Source organism: Vombatus ursinus, unplaced genomic scaffold (assembly GCF_900497805.2).
Source record: "Vombatus ursinus unplaced genomic scaffold, bare-nosed wombat genome assembly UNPS02009205.1, whole genome shotgun sequence".
Lineage (NCBI taxonomy): Eukaryota > Metazoa > Chordata > Mammalia > Diprotodontia > Vombatidae > Vombatus > Vombatus ursinus.
This window is the reverse complement of record NW_020948983.1, coordinates 41,317,300-41,327,217: the sequence shown is the minus strand read 5'-3', so window position 1 is coordinate 41,327,217 and position 9,918 is coordinate 41,317,300. Positions and strand designations below refer to the sequence as shown.

Sequence of the window (9,918 nt, the reverse complement as noted above, 5' to 3'; positions counted from 1 at the left end):
TAACACCCCCCCCACCCCCACTCCCCCCAACCTCCTGCTTACCTCACTCCGTTGCTCGCCGCCCCCCCGCCAGGTTTCCCACACACCCTTTGCAATCCCCCTCCCCTCAAACAGGTTGGCCTCATTCTCCTCGCCCCCCACCCCTATCCAACCTTCTCCATCGCTGCCCTCCCCCAAACCCCGGCAGCCCTGCCCCACCCCCCTCCGCCTCAGGACGCAGGCCCCTCACCTGCTGCGGGCTCCCGGAGGCTCTGGCGGATGTTCAGGTACTCTATCTCCGCTTGCAGGGGCCCCGAGGCGTCGAGCCTGTGGTGTCCGGGGCTCTGGCTCCAGCTTGCCCGGGCCCGGCCCTGGGCCTCCAGACGGAGCGCTCGGAGGGCCAGCGGCTCGGTTATCTCCAGCAGCACATGACCAGCCACGGTCTCGCCGCTCGAGTAGCTGCTCTTCTGCTCGTCTTCGAACACGAGCCCCAGACTCTTGACCCGGCCCTCGGCCACGGGCCCCGCCGTGGCAGCTGCCCCCGTGGTTGCTTCACCCCCCATCTCCTTACCCCCTCACAGGCCACCTGCTCTCCGGCCGCAGCCCCGCGGCGATGCCTCCTTTCACCAGGCTGGAGCTGGGGTCGAGGGTCGGGTGACCAGAACCACTCTTCTCCCACTTCGCTCCTTGGCTGCTGGGGTCACTAGCTGGTCCCTGGATGGTCCCCAGCGCACTGAGGTGACTATCGCTTTAACAAACTCTCTCGAACCCTAGCTGGGACCTGGAAGGTGCAGAAAGAGCCAACCCAAGCGCTTTCCTATTGGCTGGCTGAGAGGCCCACCTCTCCTTGATTGGCGTCAGGCTTCTACTGAGTCATTGCTTTGTCACCGCCCCTCCCTGCGTGATGAGGAGCAGGCAGAGCGTGATCAGAAAGGCCAGGCCAATGGGAAGTCGCGGGGGGCCGCGGGGGCGCACGTGCTTAGACATCTGATTGGACGAGGGAAGGCACCGGCACCATAAAGGACCAATGAAAACATGGTGCGCCCATGTGGACAGGCTTTGGGGAAACAACATTGTAAGGATGTGGAGCGAGTGAAAAGTCCTTACCTCTGACTGTGTCACGAGTCTCCATGGTAACTCCAGGGGGCTGGGCTTCAAGAAGTACCATAAAGAGAAGTTACAGTAAGAGCTGAAAGAGACATTGGTGATCAGCCTAACCCTCTCGTTTTTTAAAAAAAAAATTGTAGGGCTCTAGCGTGGATAGCCGTTAAAAAAAAAAACCCCACCCCCCCAAAAAAACATGACTTTTGATTGTCTGTTCTAACGGAGATAGAAATGATGAGCTGGAGAAAGGGGTGCCCAGATTTCTTTAAAATACTGGATTTGGGGGCTGGGTTAATGAGAACTTGAAAAATAGACAACTTAGAAATTTCCATCCCTAGACTAAAACCCATTGAATTCCAAAAGCCCTGTGGTCCCTCTTTTTCTTTGTCTAGTCCAGACCTAGCCTTTCAGCGTTGATTTTCTTAAAATGATACAGTGGAAATAAATAACCCTGAACTTGGTAAGACCTGGCTTTGAAATCCACCTCTGACACCTACAGAAGACAGGTAAATGTAGCACTGGACCTGGAGTCAGCAGGACCTGAGTTCCCGTGTGATCTCAGACACTTAGTAGCCAGTCAACCTTGCACAAGTCACTTAACCTCTGTTCACCTCAGTCTTCTATGAAATTGGGTAATAATCATACCTGCCTCACAGGGTTTTGAGGATCAAGTGATATAATATTTGTAAAGCACTATATAATGCTTCTATAATATTGTCATAATGGGCGATTCAATTAACATTTCTAGACCTCAGTTTCCATATTTTATGAAAGGTAGTATAGTGGAAAGAACCTTGGATTTGAAGTCAAAGGACTTAGGTTCACAACCCTGACTTTCCTATCTAAAATCATTGAGTCATAGCTCTACAGGGGGACCTCAGACACTGTATAGTCCATCCTTATTTTATGAATGAAGCCCATATAGTTCAGAGAGTTGAAGTAAGTAGGGAGCAAAGTGGAACAGGGCATAGAATGACTGACCTGGAGTTAAAAGATGAGTTCAAATTCAGCTTCATACACTTACCAACTAAGTGAGCCTGGGCAAATCATTTAACTTCCCTATGCTTGTTTCCTCATCTGTAAAATGGGGATAATAATAGCACCTACCTCACAGGGTTATTGTGAGGATAAAATGAGCAAATAATTGTAAGGCACTTAGCACATCATAAGCACTACATAAATGTTAACCGTTATTATTAAAGTTCTTTGCAAACAGTTCTCTATGAATGCTAGCTATTATTATTATTATTGCCCTAGATCACAGAAATAGTAAGTGTTCACAGGCAGGATTTGAATACAGGGGTTCTAATTGCAGAGCCAGTGATAATTCCACACTTTAATCTTCCTCTTACCTTGGGATCTTGGGAAAGTTACTCTTCCTTTTCCTGGGCTTCAGTTTCCTTTTATGTAAAATGAAAAGGGTGGACTCATTCCTATTCTGAAAAAAACAAAAACAAGGACAATGGAGATTATACATTTGTTACCTTTCTCAGGGTCATGATGAAGAAAATACTTTATAAATAGCGTAAATAAAATCTAAATAGGTTCTAAATCTAAATAGAATCCTATATTCTATAGTCATAGACTATCAAAGTTGGATGAGACCTCAAAGGTCTAACTAACCCTTCTCCATTCCTAATGCCGGAATCCTCTTTATGACATAGATAGGTCTCTGCTTCTGCTTTAAAAGACCTTTAGGTGGGGGCAGCTAGGTGGCCCAGTGGATAGAGCACTGGCCCTGGAGTCAGGAGTACCTGAGTTCAAATCTGGCCTCAGACCAAACACTTGATGCTTACTAGCTGTGTGACCCTGGGCAAGTCACTTAATTCTGATTGCCATAAAAAAAAAAGACTTTTAGGTCTTATTGCTTTATAGGGTAAACTGGGAACATTGCTTTATAGGGTAACTGTTCCAGTGTCAGATAGCTATGACTAAGGAAATTCTTTCTTATTCCTAGTAGACATGTTCCTTCCTGGAATCTGTCTCTTCTCCCCAGCCTCCTAGCACACAATCTGCCCATTACTCCTAGTTCTGTCCCAAGCAAGACAAGTCATGTTCTTACCATCCACTGGACATTGAACCAATTTAATAAACTTAGTTTCATTTTTAAGAAAAAATACAGAAGTAAAAAATATAGGACATTAACTATGTTCCATTTTATTTGAATTCAGTCCATATCTAGAGTTCTAGAACCATAGTTTTAAAAGAACATAACAGTTCTTATTTGAAGATTTTTACCTTAAAGTACTATAGGAATTTGCTATTATTATTCCTGCCTTACCCCAAACCATTTGCCAGCCTTAACAACCATAGTCTATAATAAATTCCATTTGCCTCAATAACATTTATTTCCCACACATTCAAATCTCACCTGTAATTGTCAGCTTCAAATGACATTCTCCATACTTTCATCTTCAACTTACTCCCTACTGAACTGATATTCTCATGTGTCATTTCCAAATTATATTTGTTAATCACCACTCTATAGTTACAACTATATCACATGATTCTTTTAAGTGAATTGCAAGTTGATGACCTGTTATCATATATTGACACAATCAAACAATTCCAGGTGAAGGTCTTCTCATTCTATTCTAATTAAAGGAAGGTCTTTTACTTTGTTTTCCATATGAAAATACTTATTACATACATTTTACCCATTTATTACCTCTCCAATGAGGTTACCCCGAAGGCTTAACATAGCTACTATGTATCAATACCTAAACGCCTATCCTATAACATTCAATATTAATATCACACTCTACTCCCATGTAACTCTATATGATAATCTAATAGTTCCATACTTAAGCACCTTTTTTTTTTTTTTTTTTTTTTAGGCAATTGGAGTTAAGTGACTTGCCCAGGGTCACACAGCTAGAAAGTGTCAAGTGTTTGGTCTGAGGCTGGATTTGTACTCAGGTCCTCCTGACTTCAGGGCTGGTGCTGTATCCACTGCGCCACCTAGCTGCCCCTTACACACCTTCTTGAAAATTCAAAATAATTTGCTAAGAAGTGAAGGTCAACTTTGAACTGCTAGCAGAATTAGCTGCACAAAAGAAATAGAGGATTACCTTCAAAAATATAAAATACCCAAAATATCAGAAGACCAAATCAAGGTCTTAAAACAATAAATTCCAGGAGAAGGGAGAAAACCACCAAAGAAACAACTTCTGTTCCTGTGATCACAAGAGAATTCTATCAAACTGCTAAAAAACAATCAATACCAATACTATACAAATTATTCTCAGAAAGTGAGAAAGCACCTCACTAAACACCTTTTATGAGATAAATATAGTCCTAATAACTAAACCAGGAAAAGATCAAATAAAGAAGTACTGTAGAAAAATATCATTAATGAAAAGTGATTCAAAAATTTTAAATAAAATTCTATCAAGCAGACTACAGTTATTTATCTAAGAAACCATTCATTATGACCAAGATAGATTTATACCAGGTATGCAAGGATACTTCAACATTAGGGAAGCAATCATCATAATAAATCATATTAAGAACAAAAATATTCCAAACCACATGATTGTTTTAATAAATACTTAGAAAAAGATTTTGACAAAATAGAATACTCATTTATGCTAAAAAAAAAAATCTACAAAGTAATATGTTATCTAAAGAGGAAGGGATGAAGATAAGCATTTAAATAGAACCTACTATGTTCCAGGCACTGTACTAAGCACTTTTTTTTTTTACAAATATTATCTCATTTGATACAACAATCTTGCAAGGTAGGTACTATTATCATCCTCTTTTTTACAGTTGAGGAAAGGGAGAAAAACAGAGGTTAAGTGACTTGCCCGGGATCACACAGCTAGTAAGTGTCTGATACCAGATTTGAACTCAGGTCTTCCCAACTCTAGGCCTAACACTCTAAAAGCAATGAAAATACACTAGAAACGTTTTCAATAAAAACAAGCATGAAACAAAGATGCCAACTCTCTCCAGTATTATTGTAGGTCTAGAAAGAGCAATGAGACAAGGAAAAAGAATTTAAAAGTGTAACAACAGTCAAGAAGATGAAACTGTCTATATATGCTGATGACATGATGGTTTACTTAGAAAATCCCAAGGGAATAGAAAAGAAATTGAGATAATAGCTTCAGTAAAATTATAGGCTATAAATAAATTGACAAAAAATTCCTAACATTTCTATAAAATCTAAGAGGCAATAATAGAAAGGGAAATCCCATTCAAAATATATTTAGGCTTTATGTTTGGACCATGCCAATATAAATGCCATGAAAAGACAGCAGTACCAAAGTTAATTTACAGTTTTAGTTCTATAGTCTTCAGACTAACAAAAAAAAATTTACAGATCTTGATAAAATAATGACAGTTTGGAGGAAAGATCAATAACAACAAGGTAAATAATGAAAAAAGGAAAGGAATGAAGGGAGAATAGCACTTCTAGACCTCAAATTATATCATAAAATAACAGTCATCAAAATAATTTGTTATTCATTAAGAAATGGAGGAATGGAAGGGAATGAGCAATTACAGAGTTCCTACTATGTGTCATGTAGTGTGCTCAGTTATTTTTACAAATATCTCTTTTTATCTTCACAGCAACTCTGGGAGGTAGGTGCTATTATTATCTCCATTTTACAGAAGAGGAAACTGAGGTGAACAGAGGTTAATTGACATATCCAGCATCACATAACTGGTAAGTGTCTGAGGCCAAAATTGAACTCATATTTTTCTGACTCCAAGCCCAGCATTTTATCTACTACACCATAGAGAAGTAAAACAGTGAAAGAAACAACAAAGGGGATTCAAAAACAAATAAACTCGATAATTTAGTGTTCCATTTACCCTCAAGTATTAATTACTTACAAAGAACTCCCTATTTGAAAAGAATTATTGAGAAAGCTGGAAAGAAGGCAGGCTTGGTTAGGCTTAGACTAACAACTTAAACCATATTCTACAATAAATTAAAAATAGATACATGACCTGAATATTAAAGATCATACCATTAAAAAATAGAATAGAAGAATAGCATACACTTTTCACAGTTATGGATAGGAGATGAATTCTAAACTAAAGGAAGAAAGAAGGCAATTACAAAAGATGAAATAGATAATTTTTATTACATGTAAATTGAGAAACTTCTGCACAAACAAAATTAATACACCTAAGCTAAGAAAGGGAGAGGGAAAAGGGAAGAAAGCAAGAAAAGGAAGAAAAAATCTGTCAGATGATAATACAGTTGCATATATATATGTGTATGTATGTATGTATGTGTATGTGTGTATGTATCCAACATATATAGATAGATAATAGAAATGTGTAAGACCAAAACCTGTTCCCCACAGTAGAAAAGTGGTCTACAGATATGAACAAACAGTTCTCAAAAGAACTGCACTTAACAATTTTGTGAAAGAGTGCTCCATATAATTAATTATAAGAGAAATGCCAATCAAAACAACACTGGGGTTATACCTCACACCCAGCAAACTGGCAAAAATGATAAACCATGGGAATAATCAATGTTGGAAGGTTTGTGGAAAGGTAAATGCACTAATGCTTTTTTTAATGGAGAGGTGAACTAATACCATCATAGTGGAAAGCAATTTGGAATTGTGCAAATAGAGGAGCTATAAAATGTTTATACTTTTATCATAGAGATTCTGCTACTAAGCATATACCCCAATGAGGTCACTGATAAAAAGGAAGTCCCATATATGCCAAAATAATTATTGTAGTACTTTTTGTGGTAATAAAGAACTGGAAACAAAGTAGATGCCTATTTATTGAGTATATCTAAATAAATGTGGCACATGAATATAATGGAATATTATTGTGTTGTAAGAAATTATAAATACGATGAATTAACATCTTATTAACAAAAAGCATGAACTCATGTGAACTGACACAAAATGAAGTAAGCTGGTCCAAGGAAACAATATACACAATAACTATAACAACATAAATGCAAAGAGAAGCAGTCCCCCCCCCCCCACCAAATTGAAAATGAATGCTGCAGATTTACAAAGAACGAGATTGGTCCAAAAGAAGAGATATGAGAAGACATTTCCCACATTCCTTTGCAGAAGAGCCTCCTAATTAGCCTCCCTGTCTCACTTGTCTCACTACTATATTCTGTCTAACACACTGATAACAAAGTGATTTTCCTTAAGTAGGGTTCTGACCACATATCTTTTCTACTCAGTCATCTTTATTAGCTTCCTATTGTCCATAGGAAAAAAAATATTTAAAAAATATAATTTTTTTTTTGTAAGGTTTGAAGCCCCTGCATAACCTGGCCCCAGTCTTTTTTTCCAGTTTAATTATAACTTTCCTTCCCACATTCCTCGATCCAGGCAAGTTAGACTTTTCTCTGTTTTTCACACATGACTCATTCACACTTCTGGACTATACTTCCTAATTACCTCTGCCTCCTAGAATCCCTTTCTTTAAGATGCAGCTCAAGCATCATTTGCCTTTCCTGGTCCCCCAACTGCAAATACCTTTCATCCCAAAATACCTTGAATATATTTATTTACTTTATAATTATGTTATATATATATACATAAAAACATATATGCATATATATACTTGTTATATCCCCCCATTAAAACATATGATTCTTCTCAGTAAAAATTGTTTGGTTCTTTGTACTTATGTACCCAGCATCTAACATAATACCTAGCACATAGTAAGTATTTAACAAATACTTATTGATTGCTATATTTCTTTACTAAATCTTCAAGATTTCCTTTTTGGACACTTATTTTGAGTTTGTTAACTTGTTTTTTTTCTGTAGCATTTTAGTGATATACTCAGTTCATTAATCCTCCTTTCCTTCCATTTTGTTAATGTGTGTTTTAAAAGGCATTATTTTTTCCTCTCAGGATTGCTTTGGCAGCATTCCAGAAACTTTGGCATGTTGTCACATGTTCATTACTATGTTTTACATATTTGTTTTTGTTTGTATATGTTTCATATATTTGTTAATTGTTTTTATGATATGTCTTTTCATGAAAACTTTCTTGTGGCAAAATTGGATTATGGATCAGATGGTATATATGATATGGATCAGATCATATCGATTCAGAAATTGCTGGATGGCTAAAGAATAAGTTTTAATGGTTATTATCAATATGGCAGGAAGTCTCCAGTAGAATACTTCAGGGATATGTAGCTAATCCTGTGATATTTAACATTTTATCAACTAAAGGCATAGGTGGTATTCTTATCAAATTTTCCAATGACCCAAAATTGGCTAACACATTGACTGAAAGTGTTAGGATTCAAAAGGCTTTTGATAGGAAATTCAATAGGGATAAATGCAAAATCTCACAATGGGGTACAACAAATCAACCCCACAAATATAATATAGAGGAGGCCTGTATAGACAGCACTTATTCTGAAAGGATTCAACACTTTATATCAGCAGTGTTATGTGGTAGTCAAAAAAGCTAATTCTATCTTTGACTACATCTGGAGGATATTGGCTACCAGGAACAGGGAGACCATCCTACTATGTTCTGCCCTTGACAGATCTCATCTGGAGTATAGTGTTCACTTCTAGGCACTATGGTTTCATAAGGACACTGATAAGCTGGGAAGTGTCCGGGGGAGGACAACTATGATAGTAAAAGGCCTCAGGTTCATGACATATAAAAATCAATTGAAGGAACTGGGCATGGTTAGCTTGGAGAAAAGAAGACTCGGGGGTCTGTCATTCTGTTTGGCCCATAAGGCACAACCAGGAGCAATGAGTGGAAATTTCAAAGAGGCAAATTTAAGCTTGATGTTGGGGGAGGGGGAGAACCTCTGAACAATTAAAATTGTCCATAAATAGAGTGGGTGGCCTTGAGAAGTGGTAACTTCCCTCTCCTTGGAGGTCTTTAAGCATAGGCTGGATCTCTATTTGTCCCTTATGCTGTAGTGAGAATTTCTTTGGTGTATGGGTTGGACTACATAGTCACCAAGGTCCCTTCCAAATTATAAATTCTATGATTCTGTGATTATTCAGGATGCCTTTATATATATCCATTTTTTGGGGGGGAGGGGCTTCTGTTTCCTGTTATAATTACTTTAAAAAATTGCATTAGGTTCTATAAAGAATGTGCGTAGTATTTCTACCTATTTAACTTTTATTTATCGTTTTTCTATGCCCTAGCCCACAGTCTATTTTTGCAAACTTGCTATGTGGTCTTCAGAGATATCCATTGTTCTTAATATTTCTATTCTGAAGATGCCATAAGACTTTTAAACCTAATTTCTTCACTTTTCTGTTTAGCTCTGTGTTTTCCTTTTTGCTCCTCTGTTAGATTTATCTAGCTCTGAGAAAGGAACATTAAAGTCTCCTACAATTAGTGTTATTATCTATTTCTTTTTGCAGTTCAATTTTTTTTCTTTATGATGTTATGGCATTTGGACCATGTATACTTAATACTGATGCTATTTTATTTTCTTGGGCACATTTAAGCATATTGTAAATTTATGTTTATCTCTCTTGACATTATGATAAAAAACACTTTTACTTTGTCTGATAGCATGATTATACCCCCTTATTTTTGATGTCACCTAGTGTGCAAAAAATTTTGTTGTGGTCTTTTTGTTTTTATTCTTTATATGTCATTATTTTTTATGTTTCTTCTATATAGCACATTATAAGGTTTCATTTCCTTATCAATTATAGTACCCGCTTTTATTTTTATCAGATAATTTAACTCATTAGCACTTAAGATTATGCTTGTTAAGTTTGTGTTTTCTTTCATTTATTTCTTTTGCATTGATTTGTGTCTCCTTTCTTCTTTTAAGTCAGATCTAGTGCTATACTAATCCAACTACCAATGGCACAATTTATAGAACTAG

The 9,918-nt window shown here is 37.6% G+C and overlaps 1 protein-coding gene across 1 annotated transcript in view; it reads right to left on the bottom strand.

The window, feature by feature from the left end:
- Positions 1-776, bottom strand: part of ARRDC4 (arrestin domain containing 4) — an 18,537-nt gene extending 17,761 nt beyond the window's left edge. The window contains exon 1 of the mRNA XM_027852176.1: positions 230-776. Coding sequence (XP_027707977.1) covers positions 230-542 — 313 coding nt within the window. The 5' untranslated portion in view covers positions 543-776. The remainder of the gene's footprint in view (positions 1-229) is intronic.
- Between the last annotated feature and the right edge of the window lie 9,142 nt (positions 777-9,918).